The sequence below is a fragment of the Procambarus clarkii genome, chromosome 65 (assembly GCF_040958095.1).
Source record: "Procambarus clarkii isolate CNS0578487 chromosome 65, FALCON_Pclarkii_2.0, whole genome shotgun sequence".
NCBI classification, from domain to species: Eukaryota; Metazoa; Arthropoda; class Malacostraca; order Decapoda; family Cambaridae; genus Procambarus; species Procambarus clarkii.
The window spans coordinates 25969574-25990239 of NC_091214.1; the positions used below are offsets into that span (position 1 = coordinate 25969574).

The window sequence follows — 20666 nt, forward strand, 5'->3', positions numbered from 1 at the left end:
GCTAATATTCTTTTTTCTGGCGGTCTCCAGGAGAACGACATGCGTCATCTGTCTCGACTTACGATTGACACTTGCCCCAACGTGACAGCCTCGGCCATCCACCACTTGCTTGACATGACCAACAAGCTCACGCTCATCCGCCTCTGGGGCTGCTTCTTCATCACCAAGGACGACGACATCAAGTTCCAGAAGCGCATCAAGCAGGAGAATTGTGACTTATACCTAGAGTGGTACTGCTGGGATGGATGAACACCCATCGTATCAAACCGGCCGCGTTAACTACATATTTTGGTTTCTTACGATTCAAAAGATTTAACGCTCACTTCAGCTTAACAAGTTAATTGTATCTTGTGAAGATTGTGATGACTAGATTTGGCGTCTCAGAACTCGAGTAGCGTAATCTTACCGTTTTAATATTTCCCTCCATTTATTATATATTATATATACTCAATCTATTTTTACATCATATACTTAAAGTAAAACTCACGAATATTATGTGTGGTTGAACCTTGTACAAGATTTGCCAGCAATAGAACGTTTAATAATGTCCGATTTCTTCTGTTTAAGCCTATCTCTATATGGTAGTTTAAATATATTTTTTAAGCATGGAAACTTTTCTTAAACAAAATTCTCCAATAATCTGCTGGAGAATAAAAGTAAATATTTTTGTATTCAAACTTCCTATGGCGAAAAATTACTGTGATCCTCCGTGCTACAAAAGGGAAGATTCTTATACGTTTGAATAAAAACAAAATACGTGTCGGTAGCAAAGTGACATTTTATATTGTGTATATAGTATATTGTCAAACCCTTGAAGTGTTGCCGGAACTATATGAGGCTCCGCTCATTATTTTATGTGCATACTAAACACTTGGTTCTTTGTATTACTTCACTAATGTTGGTAGTTTCAATATATCTTTCACTGATAAAAAAAATAGAGGGATAAATGTGTTCAGTATGCACTATGATAAAGTAATCTATCAATATTTTGTATGGCGTTTTGTATTTGGAAGTGATATTGAAAGTGCTCGACATATTTCATAATTTGTATGACGCTGTCACAGCATTAAGGCAAGAGTTTTGTCCATAGGCTTCTTTGGCAGTCTTTAGATATCTACTAAACCACAAATGAAAAAAAAATATTTACAAGAGTGAGTGTTTTTTGTGGTTCAAGCCTTGACATTTTTCAAATGGTTACGCATTTTAAAGGAAAGTTTGGAGTAAGGTGCCCCGGGATTCAAAAGCTGCTCAACAGCAACCATATCACAAACAACCGCACACTGAAATTGTTACTTAGCTTACGATATAAGTTACATCAATCTTACTTAGCTTCAGCTTGATGCTAATCGTGTGTAGGCCTATTCTGTTGCTGTAAACGTAGTGTTAGGCTTATCCATACGTAAAAAAAACGAATTATCATTCATTGGTTGATAAATTATGCATTAATCTGATATTCTCTGTATTGAGAATACATAGGCTGTGATTTGTTATACAAAACATGTAATGGAATGTTTGAAAATAAACTTTTTTTTTAGTTGGAAAGTAAAGCAAGCATTAATTAATGGCCTGACGCATTAGGTAAGAATCTGTGCCTATGCTTGTGCTGCGAGGAACATGTTGCCTGAATAATATTCAAATAATGTACATCATAATATAAATAGCACAATCTCTCATCCAAAAATTATAGTATCTATAGGTACTAGGGATGGACATACAAAATGCAGGCGATGAGTCACAATAACGTGGCTAAAGTATGTTGACCAGACCACACACTAGAAGGTGAAGGGACGACGACGTTTCAGTCCGTCCTGGACCATTCTCAAGTTGATTGTCACAATCGACTTGAGAATGGTCCAGGACGGACCCTTGACCTTCTAGTGTGTGGTCTGGTCAACATACAAAATGAGGATTATTGCACTCCAATAAAGGTCCACATTTTGTACTTTATTATAATTATATTATAATTATATTATAATTATAGACGCGATACATTTTTTTTTACTTAATATTGAAGTTTAATACCTTGACGCTAGGATACTATACAGTATTGCATTCTAGGACTTTATTATAACTCATGTCTCTATCAGCGAAACTGTTCCTCTGTACTCATCACAATAAATAATAAAATATGATTACGGGCTTTTAGAATCCTAACGTTATGCGTTTGCTATGACTGAAATAAACATGCATAAAACTGTCAAATTACCAAACTAGCCAATCGTCGCGATGTGACAATAAAACAGCTTCAACATCAAATTAGTCAACATTTCACAATATACTCACACAAATGATCAGGATTTGATGATTGTCTTGTGGTGTTAGTGGGCACTAAAGTAATTAAAACTAACGTACGCATCACAAACGACTCAAACTGTAAGGAGGCAGCAGCGCGGGTCACCCTCGTCCGGCGCCTCCGCCGCGACGCGCGACACTGACCATTTTTCCCGCAATTATTATAGTCCTGCTTATTTCCCTAATGTCAATTGTGTACTAATATAATTTCAACACTTAAAATTATAATATATGTTTTTGCAATAAAAATAATATTAAAAAATAATTATAATCGAAATTTATTTGAATAATAATTATAATATTTGCAATAACGAATGTAAAAAATTAAAAAAATAAGTAAATGAAATGTTAAAAAAATCCAATATAATATTGAACAACGCCGAATTCAAATTCAAACATTTTATTCATAGATGTTTGTACTGACATTTGAGAAATTTACATAAAAATACAGTACATTCTTTACATACGAGATAGTTATTATAGCATCATAAGTAAACATTATAGTTATATTCTGCATAATTTAGACTTAGGTTTACAATATACTACTATTAAACATCTTTCGAAATTTTGGAGAGAAGGCTGACGGTCGTTTAATGATTAGGTTTATAACGAGTAGGCTGATACCAATCTAACCTTACGGAAGCAAAGTTAAATAGTCTTGGTCAAGCTAATCTAACACAAAACAGACTGTATTTCTAACTTACCTAAGCAAGTTTAATATGTCCTAATCCAACGTAAACAAAGCTCAAATATCCTAACCTATCTAATGAAAATACGCCTCGCAAAAATATATTCTAATCTAAACGAAAAATTGTGTTAACAATCTAAATATAGATTGTTAAATATTAGCCTAACCTACATAGGGTTTATGCGGTTAACAAAGCAAATCAGTGCTAAGTAGAGCTAATTTACCGAAAACTAATCTAACCTACCTTACGCCAATGTATTCTATCCAAATCTAGGGGTACTTATATTGTCGCCATGACTACAAGCTCATATATTTTGTGGTAACCATCTTGTCATTTGACCTTTGACAAGCCGCCGACTTCCTGTCCTCGTCGAGGCCACTAGTATTAGTGGTCCTTAGGTAAATTCAGGTAAATCACCAACACACTACATCAGTTCCACCTCATTCCCTCCACACCCCTTGTTCAAATGTAAACAACACTATTACTGATACTTATATTGTAAAAAATAGTATCATTTAACAACATTTTTTTTCAAACATGTTAAATTTTTCTTGAAGACTCTTATTTCATCTGAGTTGCAAAGAAAGTTGGTTGTAAAGATGCTGACAGCACCAATACTTGACCAGAATCTGTTTATGATTCCTTTTATGAGATAGTTACCTCTGGCCATGGTAGTAGGCATCCTGCAGTCTTGGGAAACTATAAAGTTGTGCTCTGGTTGCCGAGGCTGAAGTGTCTTCTCCAGGGCGCAAAGCCAGGGTAGGGAGATATGGAGAAGCTGTTACCCATGCAGCAAGTCCCCCCCCCCCTCTCCCTCTCCACAAAACTGGAATGATTTTAATCCTGTGTCAAATATCTGATAGATAGAGGTCCCTCCTGTTAAGGGGATGGGGGTCCCTGGTCACACCTTCCTCATAAACTACTTTAGTTTTCAAAATGTTTGATACACTACTACTATTTTTTTTCACTTTACAATCTTGCTATGGAACAAGTAAACAACTATTGGTGAAGTGGCATATCGCACAGTAACACAAATATGATGTCTTATGACAAGGTCATTACAGAAGTTTATGCAGAGATCTAGGCCTTAGATGAAATACTGTATTGGAACAAGTTAAGTAATTCAGCTCCATGTATTCCCTAGACCACAATTTGTCAATCAATTAATGTTCAGGTCCTCAGTTACCAACGCGTGCAAACAGTTAAGGAATGTTGTCCAGTCAACCCATCCTGTCTAGGGGTTTGAACCTGGAATGTTAAGCTCGCAAAGTGACCAGCCACTTAGACTGGACGGTAGAGTGACAGTCTCGCTTCATGCAGGTCGGCATTCAATCCCTGACCGTCCAAGTGGTTGGGCACCATTCTTTTCCCCGTCCCATCACAATTCCTTATCCTGACCCCTTCCCAGTGCTATAAAGTTGTAATAGCTTAACATTTTCCCCTGATTATTAAACAAAAAAATCACACAAGGAGTGATTGAACACTCACTCCTTGCAATCATGTGGCATATTGTTCAGCACGTGAACACTATGCCACATGATGCTCTACATATGTTAATAAAATGACTGTAAGCTGAATTCTGTGTGAAATGTTAACATTAAAGGAGGATGTGAGAGAGCTGAGGCACTGATCCCACAGAATTTATCACCAATGTGCTCACCTGTGTCTACATGAAGTGTGGCTCATTGTTTGCACCCCTTTGGACCCCAACTACTGTAGGACGATCCCACGATCGTCGTCGCCCCTAATTCAACAACTACTGTAGGAAGCCTCCAGGATTATCCTATTAAAAGTGTTGTTTACACAACATGCATTAACAAAATGGCAAATCTTTACTATGATTGAAAATATATTGTGTTGTACATAAATGTTTTCATCATAAATATACTGTAAAAAATGTGCAATATAATTTTATTCCTGAACAAATCCAGATTAAAATACTTGACTGAAAATGTATTAGTAATGATTAAATGTGTGTTATGTATGAATGATAATGCATACTTAAAAAATAAAATAATTATTTTTTTTTTCAATTCATTTATTTTTCAACCATATTTTTTAGATACTGAACTGTATCCCAATCAGTTATTGTTGATTACTGTCTTTTACAAAAGTTTTAAAATACCTGAGAATATCTGCTCCATATTGAACAGGATAGAAAATTACTAGCATAAATAAAAAAAAAATTAAACGGAGATCAGATAACATTTAACTTTATTCAAATGTTTGTCTAATAGAAACAAAAATACACCAAAACAATTTATTATACAAAAATTTATTTCATACACAAAATAATATACTGTACATACTCGCAGTTCCTTGAATAATTTATTCAACATTATTTACAATTTTGATGTTTCACACATATATATACATAACAACAAAATTAAATACAGTATTAACATAAATTTCCTGGTCCTCTTTTTTGAGACTTTACAATCTTAGGTAGGCTACTGAGCCTAGGCATTTAACAGCTTGCAGTCTTGAACCTGTAGAGGCATGTCATAGGACTAATATTGCTTCAGATGAAGAAACTTGCAGTTTTTGCCATGTCGGCAATGTCCATTCATAAAATGTTTACAAGCTGGAGGTCCACTTCTGGGTCCTCCCCAGCCACCGCGTCCTCGGAATCTTGGCCCTCCCATTCCCATATTAGACATCATACCACGAGGAGCCATGTTTGGCCTCGCTCCCATCATCATGCCTGGACCTCCACTGCCCATCATCATATTTGGGTTTGGAAAATCGGGTCCTGGACCACCCCAACTTGGGCCGTCCATTCCTCCGCCCATATCTCCACCAAAGTTGCCATGTCCAGGTCCTCCATATCCACCTGGTCCATTTAATCCTCCTGGTCCACCTGGCCCTCCATACATAGGACCTCCAGCAAACTGTTAATAAATATGGAAGAGGATTAGTTTCAATTCAATTTCATCACCTATTCAGGCAGTTGCCTAAAAATTTTAGTATTAAAAATTCCTATACTTAACATATACTAAAATATTTTTTAGTATAATTAAGGCAGTAAGGTATTATTATAATCTAATTTGGGACCTAAAGTCCTCAAAACTATGGATTAAATTATCATATATGTATTATCAAATCCACAAGGGCCGTGACGAGGGTTCGAACCTACGTCCGAGAGGATCCCAGACGCTGCTTTAATCGACTGAGCTACAACATGGTAAAAGAAGGGCCTCGTCACGGCCCTTGTAGATTTGTTAATTTGATGCATCATGCTATTGTGATTTCTGTGTGTAATCATATATTATCAGTTGTGCAGTTTAGTATAATATGCACACCTCATTTTGCTAAATAATTCCATATTTCCCAAAACATTACAAGCTTTGTTGGGTCATCATGAATGTGATTACCCAAATACTAATACAGCTGTACTTTTTATGTACTGTAACAGTTTAGTTTCCAAACCACATTCTTCCTATTTTGGCAATAATATTCAGCAGGCAGTAAATAACTAACTATACTTGGTTGAACAAAGCACAATGTATTGACAAAAATGTAAAGAAATGTAAAGTTGAGAAGACTTTATTTAGAGATAACATTTTACCTGTAAGGGCAGTATCTTTGATAAGCTCTTTGATAAGATTTTGTCAAATCTTTTTATTAAGAATTTAAGTGTTAAAGCCCCTTGCCAGCAAAATGTTAGCTCCTAATTAAATCTACTCTCAATTTAGTATTTATCCAGAGCAGGCATAGTGAAAGGAAAGCTATGTTATAATTTTAAGAATTACCATTCTAGTGCCTGTATATCCGTTACATCATCTCTCATTAACTGATGGCATATGAAGCTTTTAAGTACTATATTCTTATCTTTGCACAAGACACCAAAGATTTTCTTACTAACATTCTTCTTGTTCGAGTACTCCCTCAATCTAACATTGTCCTTCACTGCTAGTCTTTCTCTTTCCTTTCTCATTCTCTACTTCACATATTACATTGTGTTTTTTTAAATCAATTCCTACTTACACAGATTTGAATAAATATGAAATAATTGTAATGCAGTTAAAGATATTAAAAGTTCAACCCATCCTCCTGCTTAGATAGTACCTATAGTGATGGTTGTCAAAAGTCACGAATTCGTACGTACTTAGCTTTTAGATACCTGTAGTAGTATTCTGACTAGTAAGGAATTCTTTAAAAACAAATGAAACTAAAAAACAAACTTATATATTCCAAGGGCTAGTATAGCACACATATGTACTATATTAGGTCTCAGAAATTGTGTATTAGTCCTAGGAAGGTTAGGTTAGGTTTGTTTAGTTTATCAAAGCAACACAAGTAAAAAATAGTTTTCCGGTTTGTCCAACTCAATAGTTCAGATTTCTACTTTCTAATTTTGTTGTATGTCAGTATATGTACTATGGTCCTCATCGTTACTGTAAGTACTGCCAAAACAGGAGGATGGGCTGTAAAACTCATATCATTCCCATAAAGGATACTTACTCCGCCACTTGGTGGTCCACCAATAACCCAATGCGAGCCACCACCGGCACTGCTGCCACCAGACATCCCTCCCATATTGCCCATGGCACCCATACCTCCATAACCATAATTCATGGGTTCATTTATGACAGGTTCTGGCCATAACTTATTGCGATGATCATGTATGTTATCTTGGCCTGAAATATCAAGCAATGGAACTTCTTTGGGCTCTACTCTGACCACCAACTCTGGATCTGGCTCACGAGGAGAGTCTGGAAGCCTGAAAGAAATGAAAAAATATGCATGAGTATCTTGCAATAGTATAAAGTATGTAATACAATATGTGCCTTTCTATTAAAGAAATTTTTAAAAACTTATATGAAACAATAAGTTTCTTTTTAAATAAGTAGGAAACGAAGCAAGGAGACTTAAAAAGCAAATGAGAATATTAGAGATAGGAAAATGGCTAATAAAAAATGGAAATTAGGACTGGGTGGAGAGAATACTTTAAAAGTCTAATGAGTGGAATTTACACTTGGAATTTATAATTGACACTTACAATGTCATGCATATCTAATAATAGTTCTGAGTGTCTATTCAGTTCACCAACACAATCACACTAGAACTCTTTTCGTACAAAGCCAGCCTCATTTTACTTAATTGTCCCTCATATACATAGTTGGAGACAAGAATTAACATTTTATAAAGGAATGTCCTGTGCCACTTACATAGCAGGGTGAAAGAAGGCAGCCATAGTGGAGCTTTCTCGGGCTGCCTGGATGACCCGCTCTTGACTTCTGCAGCCAGGGGAGATGTTTGGCTGGCCAGTGAGCATGACGGGAAGCAGAGACCATCTCATAAATTCCTGAACATTAGTCATATTGTGCTGCATCCCCAAGCCGCCCATCATGTGTTCATCTCCTGCATTTCCCATCCCACCAAAACTGCTAATACTTCCACCTAAGAGCCCCATATTTCCATGTAGGGCTCGACCTTTGCCCATAGCTTCACGCTCTCGCTGTTTCTCCATTACCATCAATTCATTAAACTTGATTGAATTGACATTCACTGCAAAAAGATAAACATTGTTAAAACATACTAGTACAGTACTATATTGATTTTCTTTGTATTAAATATGCAAGTGACCAAAAAACATTTCAAATTATAAATTAGTTTAAGCAAAATTTATAAATACAAAGGGGACTAGAATCAGGACAGAAAAAATGATTAAGTGAACATTGCAATTAAATTACATATTTTATATTATGAGCTCCTTGATCAGCTTTCGATTATTAGAGGTTATTTATTAACAAATATTAATACCTCTTTCAGTCTCATCCAGCTCAAAGTAGAAGACTTCCTTAAGATCATCCTCAGTTTTCCACTTCACAGCTTTCTTCTTACGAGTGGCTGGTCGGTGGTAGACAAGGACGCTGCGTATGCTGGGGTTGGGCAAGGAGAACGTTACCTCTACCTTCTCATAATCTTCCTGTGCTGGAGCAGGAACAGCAGGTGCATGAGGGATCTCTGCCTCCTTTCCTGCTGGCAGATTAATTATTGTTTTTAGATTTATAAGTTCTCTAAATAAAAAACACAAGAACAAAAACAAATTATAGAATAAAAATTATTATAGAATAAAAAGCAACAATGAATGTAATGAAATGCCAATTTCTGGGTGAGCCCTGGTGGCTCCCTGAGGCTGTTATCACTGACAATGTACCACAAGTAGGTTACATCAGCTGCAGAGTTCTATCACCTACCAAAGCCAGAGCCAGAGCCAGAGCCAGAGCCAGAACCTGGCCCGACCTCAAGAAGCACAGGGAGCAGTGACATTTATATACTTATTTATGCTACCACTGGGAGAAGTCACCCAGAACGTTAGCAAGACAAAACAAACCACTGCCGGCTTCAAACAGTACTGCAGCCTTGAGAACCGCCAAAAATCTCCAAAGTGAGCAAACGATAGAAATCTCTTGGAACAAGCGCACGCTCTCTTGCCCCACCACCCATACTCGTTTGAGGGAAAGGAGGGAAGGCAGCTCCTGGTCAGCCATTGTCTCTGCCCTCATTTCTATGCTGATATGTAGTGTGTGCCAGGTCATCTCTGTGCTGTTCTGGCTGTTAAGTGGTGGTTTTGCCCTTGTGGCAGGTCTTGTGCACTATGGTGTAGCATGAGCCAGGAGTTAAGAGTGCTTCGAGCTGCATGTGCTCAAGGTTCTCTTCCTTGTCTGCTCCCTAGTGCTGCCCCTTTCACTGCCAGGGTTTCCTTCCCTAGTGTTTAGGAGTGTGTGGTGCTCTTGGGCTGGATACTGGGCAGCCCTTCTACTTCTGCTGCAATTATTGGGTGCAGGCCCCATTGGCCTTTTTGCTGGCTGCTGCATCGCCGGCTTCCTCTTCGGGGTTTTTAGGACTTTGGTTCCCTGGTGCCTTCCCCAGCCCTCAGGGGCTTATTGCAGTATTTACCTAGTTGTTCTTGCGGGGGTTGAGCTCTGCTCTTTCAGCCCGCCTCTCAACTGTAACTAACTACTAACTATATTTATATATTTTTTTCCCCACACACACACACCCCTAGGAATCAGCTCCATAACAGCTGTCTAACTCTCAGGTACCTATTTACTGCTAGTTAACAGGTTCATCAGGGGTGAAAGAAACATTGTCCATTTGTTTCTGCCTAGTCTAGGAATTGAACTCGGGTCACAGAATTATGAGTTCTGCGCGCTGTCCGCTCAGCTACAGAGCAGAGCAGAGGTGCAACAGGTACTCTGAGAGAGAACTCTATCAACATCAGAGGCCCAAGACTGTTCAACACGCTTCCGCTACACATAAGGGGGCATAACTAGCCAACCCCTCACAGTGTTCAAGAGAGAACTTGACAAACATCTATAAAGGATACCTGATCAACCAGGCTGTGACTCATACGTCAGGCTGCGAGCAGCCGCGTCCAACAGCCTGGTTAACCAGTCCAGCAACGAGGAGGCCTGGTCGACGACCGAGCCGCGGGGTCGCTGAGCCCCGGAATCACCTCCAGGTAGCTACCAGACCCCCCGTGCATGCCACAGCACAGTGTGGAATTTGCTGTGAGGGGTTTTTCCCCACACACACACACAAGCAGAAGCACCTCAAGGTAGGTTTGGATTCCTCTGGGCTACATGCTTCACTCCATTTGGACTGTTACTCTGTGGTTCATTGTTTCCACAGGGGAAGGGAGAAATCACTTTGGTCCCCTGCCTCTTCAGAGCTGGACGCTTCAAATAGCTGATCTGCTGGAATCTTGGGGGGCTTGGCTCTCCATGCCGTTCATGTCCTGGAAGTGTCTAACATCCTTGCAGATGGTCTGTCTTGGTTCCTTCACATTTTCTCGGCGTAGACCAACGATATCCCCTCCTTCCCGTGGCTTTGCGAGACATTTGGACACCTGGATATGGATCTCTTCGGCATGGTCTCGGCTCCTCCTCTTGCACGCTGCCTCTGTGGCAGCTTCATGCTGCCACCGATTCCATGCTCCATGCATGGAGTGTCTATTCAGGTACATGCTTCGTGCCACTGATTCTACCTTGGTGGGTTGATCCTCTCCCCTTGGCCCCCCAGTTCCAAGGCTTGTCTTTCTCAGGTCATCCACGGTGTTACTAAGTCTAGCCAGCCTGCAATGTACCCTTGTGCCCATGATGTTAGGAAATATGCCACTCTCTCGGCTGTGTTCAAGCATATGTCCTAATTTGGAGGTCGAACAGGGATCTGGAGGCCCGGTATCTTGTCCTTGCCTGGGTCCCGGCACCCTTGCGTGGTTTTGGGTCGTTTCCCTAGGCCAGTAGTCTTGTCTTTATCTTAATTCCAGCGTTGCTCCCTCTTCCCTGATCAGTGTCTGATTATTATCCACTGTGGGTAGTTGACTTCAGGGAGCAACAAGGGGCTTCCCCCCAAAAATAGCATTGAATGTAATGAAATGACAATTTCTAGGTGAGCCCTAGAGGCTCCCTGACACCCCTCCCCCTCCCACCAGGTCATTAGAAGGGGGAGGGGGTCACATCTACCATAGAACTGAAGGTGGAGACACCAGTTGACCAGGGGCTGCCTTCCTCCCTCCCACCAAATGAGTGTGGGAGGTGGGGGAGAGAGAGCACTTGCGCTAGTTTCAAGAGGGAAGACTGAAATGTGAGAGCCTTTCCTTCAATTTTAGGAAGTTTAGTGCAGTTATGCAAGTTGTAAGTCTTTAAAATTATAATCAGATGAGTGAAGGCATTCTTCAATCATCACTGACAACAATAAAAATATATCATGTATAAACCATTTGGTATCCCTTTCTTGGAATATAAAAATTTTCAGAAGGGAGCTCTAAAATAGACACAAAATGAAAGTAGAGAAATTACAGGTTAGGCAAGGTAATTTATCAGGAGAAAGTGCTAAGCCAGAATGTCTATACTGCACTTGGACATGAAATGAGGACAAGTAGCTGGGATATAAGGAATGGGGTGAACATTTATCCCTTAGGTTTACTTTATACCACGTTACTAACCTATACCCAGTGAGCACAATATCCTATGTGGATTCAGTGTTGAAATAATGTTACTCTTTAGTATTGTAATCACAGGGAATGAGGAGCAGCAGCTGCACCATACTGCATAAAAATTGCAATATAATATTGCTTAGCAAAACACATCTTTCTCACATTCAATGCACAAATACATACTGTATAAGGGGATGCTCAAATTTACCTAAATTTTGAATACATGGTCAAAACAAAGAAATTATTACCAATTAATTCCTCATGGCTGAAAATGGGAACGGGTAAAAGTGCGACATTGAATCTTTCAAGCGACTTTTAACAAGTAGCCATACCCATCACATACACCTTAACAAGCAGAACAAACATTACTGTACTACATTATTACTTGAAAATAGGGCAAACATGCAAGTATCAATATACTGTAACTACAAAAACAGCACCAACACTAGCAACAGCTACATTAACACACAGAAATCACATTAACATGATATACAGTATTTATCAATGAGAAAATCCACTAGGGCTGCGAGGTGAGCAAGAACCAACAACCAAGGCAATGTCAAGCCGCATACTTTACCACTAGACCATCGTACCTTGTCACTTTCCACATTTCCAGACTTCTCGTGATTTCTGTAGAAATCCAGTTATAGGACTTTAACAAGTCGGTGGTGGTCTAGTGGTAGAGTATGCAGCTTGACATTGCCGTGGTCGTAGGTACACGCTCACCTTACTGCTGTAAGTTCACTTACAGTGAATTTTCACTGTAAGTGAAAATTCACTTACTTACAGTGAATTTTCTCATTAACAGCTACGTTACTATTAGCCACATTACCCAAAGCAATGCAGTTAAGATTTACACCAGCAACAAAGATTAATGTCATAAATAGAAGATTATAATATAAAAGCAAACACAAATACTACTCATACCCAATACTAAAACTAGCACCATCAAGCAGGGACACTAACACCGCCACCACCACCAAAACGTACCAGCATCACCATCAGAGCCATCACCGCCACCATCACCTCCCCCAGGTTGGACATACTCGTCTTTAGCCTCACTTTCATCCACATCCATGTTGATGGTTCTGGGGTCATCCTCCGCTCCCTCATTCTTCATCTCTACATCCTCTTCTTGGTTCTCATTCTGTTTATCACTGTCTTCATTCTCTGCTTCAGTGTCTCCCACTTCCATCTCTTCGCTGCCTTCTGTCTTCTCTGCCACATCATTCTCTGATTTGGCGTCTTCGTCTTCATCATCATAGTCCTTCAGTGTCTCTTGATAAAACTGCAAGGTTAAACAAAACTATTAGAGAGAGAGGAGAGGAGAGGAGAGGAGAGGAGAGGAGAGGAGAGGAGAGGAGAGGAGAGGAGAGGAGAGAGAGAGAGACACACACACACACAGAGACACAGAGACACACAGACAGACAAACAGACAGACAGACAGAGGAAAAAATTATGTTAGAAGACCTAATGTTGAAAAAGTTGATGCTTTTTAACACAAACTAGTACACTCCAGGGAGAAACACTGTTAAACATTAGATGTTCCATTTAAAGCTGGCAAAATTGCTGATCTGGAGAATGTGCTGAAAGCATTTACTGCAAATATCTAGTAAGTAAAACATCTAAATTATTAAGAAGTTAAAATCTCTCATATTGTATTATGTGAAATACAGGCGAGAGATATACATATGTAATGATCTATATCTGTAAAATATTGAGATAAACTAGTTCAAAATCCCTACATCGAACAGTTAATTTCATAACTGAAGGTATGGTATGATATTTGAAATGTCTTTTTATCAATTCTTTCGATTTCTGAATAAAATTGTTATAAATATAACTTAATGTGTAATGGCGAGCAGTTAATGTTATCAAAGTATATTTTTAATATTGAAATGCTCATATTACAGAAAAAAAGAGAACGATAGGAAAGGTAACTTAGGTAACTTAATTGACCAGACCACACACTAGAAGGTGAAGGGACGACGACGTTTCGGTCCGTCCTGGACCATTCTGAAGTCGAAACGTCGTCGTCCCTTCACCTTCTAGTGTGTAGTCTGGTCAATTTACTTTAGCCACGTTATTGTGACTCATCGCCTGCATAGGTAACTTACATTGAAAGTTGGTCTGACGCTGGTTGGAGAGAGAATAACAGACTTGTCCTCAATCTTGGCCGGAGAGGCGCTGGGTGACCCGCCTTCTTCCTCCTTGACCTCGCCCTTGGGGTCACTCTCACTCGACTTCCTCTTGCGAGTCACCTTCTTGCGCGTCTCTGTGCCCGCAGCCGTCAACGCGGCCATGAACCCGCCATCGTCCGACAGAGATGCTATAATGAAAAAAAAAAGGTATATAAGCACACGAGAGTACTGTGCAATTATTGAACTACATTTGTCCACTACAAAGTGTCAGAATGATAACAAGGTTAAGAATATTTGACTGAATTCTTCGCCACCACCTCAGTTTACCTAAAAAGAGAAATACGGCTTATTAGTCAACATTTCCTTTATGATAAACAAATACTTTTCTCAATTTCATAATTTTACTATAAGAAAGACTAATGAATACAAAAAAAGTCTACATAGATTATACATATCCTTATCATAGTCCCCCCTAATTAATTTGATAAATCCAGAAGAGAGCCTTCAGGTGGTTGAGGTACCTCGGTACCTCTTCCTCACTTGGTAACACATACAAGCTTGGCGCCATAACACCCCCAAACACCTTCCCCTCCCCCTTTTCCACACACACACACACTATAAAATATACTGTACGATACGATACACGCTATACGATGCAGAGTACCCAAATGAGTCACAGAGACGTTAGAAAAAAACATTTGTCAGTGTCAGAGCTAATAAATAAAATGCATTAGGAAGTGCTGTGGTGGAGACTGACTCCATACACAGCTTCAAATGTAGATATGATAAGAGCCCCCCCACACAGCACCGCTCCTGTGCCAGATAAGTCCACTACGGGCTCACCATAAACCGTGCTACTTGGAACTTGTTACGAGCAGCTGAATCTATAACAACAAGATAGTCCAGTAGCCTCAGGAACCTGTACACCAGTTCAAGTACGCTTACTGAATAAAATACATCTCAAAGGGATAGAGTAGCTTAGGCTATTTCTACCCCCCTCTACTTCCAAGTCCCTCAAGGGGCGCACAAATCCAGTGAGTACAATCCACAAATCACAGTACAAAAATCACATTTTACATTGCAGGTAAGATAGTAAACACAGCATATAAGTGTTACATTCATAGGACAAAGTGCTTGTAGCTCCCAAGTAGTCTACCATACCATTATCACACATCTAATCAATTTGGTGTGGTACACTACTTACAGTATTTCCTTATTTCTATAGCTATCAATAAGTTTACACTCTAATACATAGTGATCTAAGGTGCGGGCGTGCGGCATACTAGATAATTTACACATCAACAGCCGTATTGCCAGAAATATTTGTATCGTACTCTTTGTACACCAGTTGATTGAGAGGCGGGACCAAAGAGCCAGAGCTCAACCTCCGCAAGCACAATTAGGTTATATAAAAAAGGCAGTCTTAATTTACTCAAGTGCTGACGGTACTGATAACACCAGAGGAGTAATGATAGCGAGCATGGTAACAGTAACCACGATATCTGTGCTCGTACCTGGATATGTAACTAACGTCACATGTAACTAAGTAACGTCACATGTAACTAAGTAACGTCGCATGTAACTAAGTAACGTCACATGTAACTAAGTAACGTCACATGTAACTAAGTAACGTCACATGTAACTAAGTAACGTCACATGTAACTAAGTAACGTCACATGTAACTAAGTAACGTCACATGTAACTAACTTACGTCACATGTAACTAACTAACGTCACTCTCACAGTAAGCATGCCTTTATATCTCTGGTGGTGACCTTGAGGTTACCCTTGAGATGATTTCGGGGCTTCGCGTCCCCGCGCCCCGGTCCTCGACCAGGTATACGTCGACGTATATCTGGTCGGACCGTCGACCAGATAAACGGTGGTGACGAATACCACAAACTCAACCATTTAAGAATACAATATTATTCATACCAATATTATGACAGGGCCTGCAGGATAACACAGTTATATAAAACATTGCAATACACAAATATATAACAAATAACAAAAAAGAGAATAATAACATCACTTTGCAATACGAGTACAGTAATATTAACGATGAAATCGACAACGAAAACGATCATTAGCTAACGAGAACTAATGAGAATCTGTAATAATTTTGTATATAATGAATAATAATTGATAAACAATTTTCAGTTGCAGATGATCGAGGAAGGTATCCACTGTTCATTATACATCACACACTGAAGGCGATGAGTCACAATAACGTGGCTGAAGTATGTTGACCAGACCACACACTAGAAATTGAAGGGACGACGACGTTTCGGTCCGTCCTGGACCATTCTCAAGTCGATTGTCCAAGTCACAATCGACTTGAGAATGGTCCAGGACGGACCGAAACGTCGTCGTCCCTTCAATTTCTAGTGTGTGGTCTGGTCAACATCACACACTGAACACTGTTATGAGGTAATTAACAAAAAATACTGAAATAATGTGGAATATTCTTGAAAATACAATTGCTTCTCTATCTCTTCCTGTCGGTTAGTGCATTTGGGGTTAAAAACTGGTGTTGGAGGGTTATGTGGGGGTTGTGGGTAGTGGTTGTTGTGGTGGTGGGTGGTCGGGGCTATATGTATAGTGGGGGTTGTAGGTGGTGGTTGTGTGGTAGGGGTTGTGGGTGGTATTGGCTGTAGGTGGAAGGGAATGGTTTTGTTATAAAGCTCTCTGGAGTGGCTCCTTCCAGTAAACAAAAAAATAAAATCAATTTGTCTTCTTTCTTTCAACTCAATGTGACAAGATGTTCTTGCGAAGCAGAGTTACTATTGGGCAACATAATACTCACTTTCAATAATTACCAAACTTTTTAGCCGAAACTTAAGTATTTTTGTTTTAAACCTATATGATGACGCTTTCTCAATTTATTAAATGGAAACCTTAAGAAGATAACTTACACGATAAGTTAAGGTTAACTTACACAACATAATATTCCACCAAAATGTATTCCCCTTGAGGATACATGATCAGAATAAAATTTATATTTGTAAACTCTTACATTCGGACAAAACTAATGTTTTAACCCACATACTTTCTGTTAAGAGCCCGAACTACTTAAAACAGGAGACCGTCGGATCATTGAGCGGCTGGGATGTGTGGGGCAAATGGATTAAACAATTAAAAATAATTTGGCATGGTAATAAGCAATGACTTATCTAACATGATCTAGAAATACAAATCCCGGCTCATTTTTTTCTAGCACAAGTCGCACGTCTGCAAATCTTTGTCCACGAGGCTTCACCAGCCATACCCAACCGTCAGCTAGACCTCACTTGCAACCCGTCCTCTCCAATATAGCATTTTGACATAACCTTTGACGCATTTTGACCCTAAAGGCCAAAAATGTATACAGTATACTAAAAATCACAACGACTCGCGAAATTGACGTGATGTCCCGTTTTCTATTAGTGGGTCCTCAGTTATGTTAGGTTTGGGGAACACGGTACATCGGTTTAGTGACGCTGGGAACGCTGGAGAGGACGGGCTGGTCAGAGTATGCCGTCCCGAACGTTAACAGTTAACGAGGCGAGCTGGGAATGGCGCGCGGGTGGGATAATGAAATGGGTTCAAAGTCTCCAAAAATAATACCAAGGTTTTATATATCAGCGGAATATGAAAAAAATGTATAAATCTGATTGTGAAAAGGATTTAGAAGTTATAAGTAGGGCTCTAACACCAAGAAGTAATAAAAGAAAGCACTAAGCCAATACGATTAAATAGAAATATAGATGTAACAATAATCACAAGTTCCTATAGATCCTTCAGGGTGCCAATAAGAGTGCAGAAAGGCATATTGTAACTTATATACAAAATGGCAGATCAACCGAGGATTATACACACACGTGGAAGCAAAATTTCCGATCTTCCTGGTAATCAGGACAATCAACAACAAATGGATGACGGTAAGCGGAACAATGTAATAATAACAGTAAGAAGCAGTATGAAAAGTAATAATGAAAAGAAAGCGTTAAACCAGGACAGCTGTTTTAAATAATATACACGAGTGTCAAGGTACGAGCCAATCCGCTCCTGTGCCAGGTAAGTTACGGACTCACCATAGCCCGTGCTACTTGCCCCGCTCCTGTGCCAGGTAAGTTACGGACTCACCATAGCCCGTGCTACTTGGAACTTGTTCCGAGTAGCTGAATCTATAAGAACAACAACAACAACGAGCCAATGCGAGAGCAGGACGACACGAGAGGCCAAAGGAGGCAGAGGATATTATAGAGGGACAAATGACTCAAAGGAACAGTAGAACAACAAAATTTCGAACCCTGAATATCAGATATTCTACGAGACGAGCGACGGCTAGCGGAACAATTCAGTTCCAACAGTAAAGTGAAAGCCTTTGTACCATTAAGCATAAACGAATCTGAAAAACACATTTAATCCCAGTTAGTTAATCCCAGAAACCGTAATTTAAAAAAAAAGAGATTAAATTCAATTTACACTTTAGAAGTGTGGAGAGCAGACGTGTGCAACAAGGGGTGTACAGGGTGCTGCAAATATCAACCCAAGATGCAACACTATCCAAGCAATTCAAGTTGGGTAATGTTAAGATTTTGAAAAGAAATAAACAGTGGGTTAAGAAACAGGTTTGCAGATCTATGGTAAATGTAAACAAACACTGGGTTAAGAAACAGGGTTGCAGATCTATGGTAAATGTTACCACAACAAAGTAGACAACGTCAAGTTTCGATCATTGTGTACACACATGAGTGCGAGAGAACTATAAGAGAATGTCTGGGTGTCTGAGGCTGGAGGCCTGGCGCTTCACCCGACTTTTCTGAATAACACATTGGTCATAGGTGATAGGTCAGGGTCGGCCCTATTGCCCTCCTTTCATACGATCAGCTATTATTGTGACTTCCAGCGACTCTATGTAACCTGAAACAGGGGCTTGCTTTTCCATAGAGTTCTTAACAGTTTTTCAGCTGTTCACAAAGACAAAGTAACAACAACAATAACGTGTGTTTGGTGGGCACTTATATTGTATGGTGAGTGAGTGAGTGAGTGAGAGAGAGAGAGAGAGAGAGAGAGAGAGAGAGAGAGAGAGAGAGAGAGAGAGAGAGAGAGAGAGAGAGAGAGAGAGAGCGAGAGCGAGAGCGAGAGCGAGAGAGAGAGAGAGAGAGAGAGAGAGAGAGAGAGAGAGAGAGAGCGAGAGAGAGAGAGAGAGAGAGAGAGAGAGAGAGAGAGAGAGAGAGAGAGAGCGAGAGCGAGAGCGAGAGCGAGAGAGAGAGAGAGAGAGAGAGAGAGAGAGAGAGAGAGAGAGCGAGAGAGAGAGAGAGAGAGAGAGAGAGAGAGAGAGAGAGAGAGAGAGAGAGAGAGACCGACCAGGTACCATTATATCCCCATAAAGGGGGGGGCAGGTACTCCCCCCCCCCTTAGGGAGATATGATAAGCAGCTACTCCCATGGGCCAAGAGGCATTCTGCAGTTTCTTATAATATATACTTATGAGTGGCTAGAGGTTTCTGAGCACGAGAAGGGTGAGGGAGGATGGAGAGGGAGAGGGGTTAGGGGGGGGATGGAGAGCGAGAGGGGTGAAGGAGGGATGGAGAGCGAGAGGGGTGAGGGAGGGGATGGAGAGGGAGAGGGGTGAGGGGGATGGAGAGCGAGAGGAGTGAGGGAGGGGGTGGAGAGCGAGAGGAGTGAGGGGGGGATGGTGAGCGAGAGGGGTGAGGGAGGGGTGGAGAGCGAGAGGGCGGGCAAGGTCTAGAATGGAGGGGTGAGTGGGTGAATCTGAATGCTAGGGCAGCTGAAATTGGGAAGAGAAATAGGTACAGTGGAAGTGTGTGGGTGTGAGCGTAAGGTGTGGTTATACGTTGGGAGAATGTTGTGGGGGGGGCGTATAAATCACTAATTAGCAAAACCGCTGAGTTGGTATGGTTATATAGCACTGGAATGGAACCCAAGAAGAGCTTGGAACATGGGAGTGACGGGGAGCGAGACAGTCCGAGGATGGGGGAGTAGGGGCTGGATTATATCAGGGGCGCCAGAGTTGGAAAACGGGAACTGGGGAGGTGGGGAAGGGGGAGAGAAGGGGGGTGAATGGCGTGTTTAGTCTTTTGAAACAATGCGGGGTGGGGGTGGGGGGTCGCTGAACCGTGGAGTGGCTTGGGGAGGGTCGTAGTCTAGGAGTGGCTGCAGGGAAGGAACGTGAGCGAGGCTTGGGGGAGCTGGAATGTGGGAGTGGGTTGGGGGAGTGTTGAAATGTCGTAGGGAGAGGGGAGGGGGAGGGTTAAAACGCTATAAATGCTTGGGATCGCCGGGGTGGCTTAGGGGAAGTTTGGAATACGAACGTCGTTGGTCGGGAAACGAACCCAGGTATGGCTTGGGAGTGGTTTGGAATGAGAGTAGCATGGGAGAGTGATTACGTGGTTGTGGCTTGAATGGTTATGATTTGTACGCGGAAGTGTCTTGTAGCGCAGATATAGCTTGGAATGAGCGAGTGATCTACGGTATAATAGCAGATGTAGCTTAGGGGAAACTTGAGGAAAAGAGGGGAAAGAAGAATAGGAATCAGGGAGTCGCTTGGGGTGAGGATATGAGCACGTGAGTGGCTTGGACCTCGGGCGTGA

The 20666-nt window shown here is 40.7% G+C and overlaps 2 protein-coding genes and 1 long non-coding RNA gene across 15 annotated transcripts in view; 1 reads left to right on the top strand and 2 right to left on the bottom strand.

Annotated features, from left to right (window-relative positions):
• The window catches only part of LOC138354973 (F-box/LRR-repeat protein 20-like), a 91988-nt gene extending 89856 nt beyond the window's left edge, over positions 1 to 2132 (top strand). For all 7 annotated transcript variants that reach the window (XM_069309657.1, XM_069309660.1, XM_069309661.1 and 4 more), the window contains one exon: positions 31 to 2132. In XM_069309657.1, the coding sequence (XP_069165758.1) occupies positions 31 to 249 (219 nt within the window). In that variant the 3' untranslated portion in view covers positions 250 to 2132. The remainder of the gene's footprint in view (positions 1 to 30) is intronic.
• LOC123771005 (uncharacterized) overlaps positions 1 to 2433 on the bottom strand; it is a 424821-nt gene extending 422388 nt beyond the window's left edge. Inside the window, exon 1 of one of the 4 annotated variants that reach the window (XR_011223793.1) lies at positions 2284 to 2433. This is a non-coding gene — a long non-coding RNA (uncharacterized lncRNA). The remainder of the gene's footprint in view (positions 1 to 2283) is intronic. The other 3 variants (XR_011223795.1, XR_011223796.1, XR_011223794.1) reach the window with 3 other exon arrangements.
• Positions 2434 to 5227: 2794 nt separating this feature from the next.
• LOC123771001 (enolase-phosphatase E1) overlaps positions 5228 to 20666 on the bottom strand; it is a 120659-nt gene continuing 105220 nt past the window's right edge. The window contains exons 6-11 of one of the 4 annotated variants that reach the window (XM_045763190.2): positions 14046 to 14257; positions 12991 to 13216; positions 8748 to 8963; positions 8153 to 8492; positions 7446 to 7704; positions 5228 to 5872 (exon numbers count right to left, since the gene is read on the bottom strand). In XM_045763190.2, the coding sequence (XP_045619146.2) occupies positions 5492 to 5872; positions 7446 to 7704; positions 8153 to 8492; positions 8748 to 8963; positions 12991 to 13216; positions 14046 to 14257 (1634 nt within the window). In that variant the 3' untranslated portion in view covers positions 5228 to 5491. Of the gene's footprint in view, positions 5873 to 7445; positions 7705 to 8152; positions 8493 to 8747; positions 8967 to 12918; positions 13217 to 14045; positions 14258 to 20666 lie in introns of all 4 variants that reach the window. The other 3 variants (XM_045763189.2, XM_045763188.2, XM_045763187.2) reach the window with 3 other exon arrangements.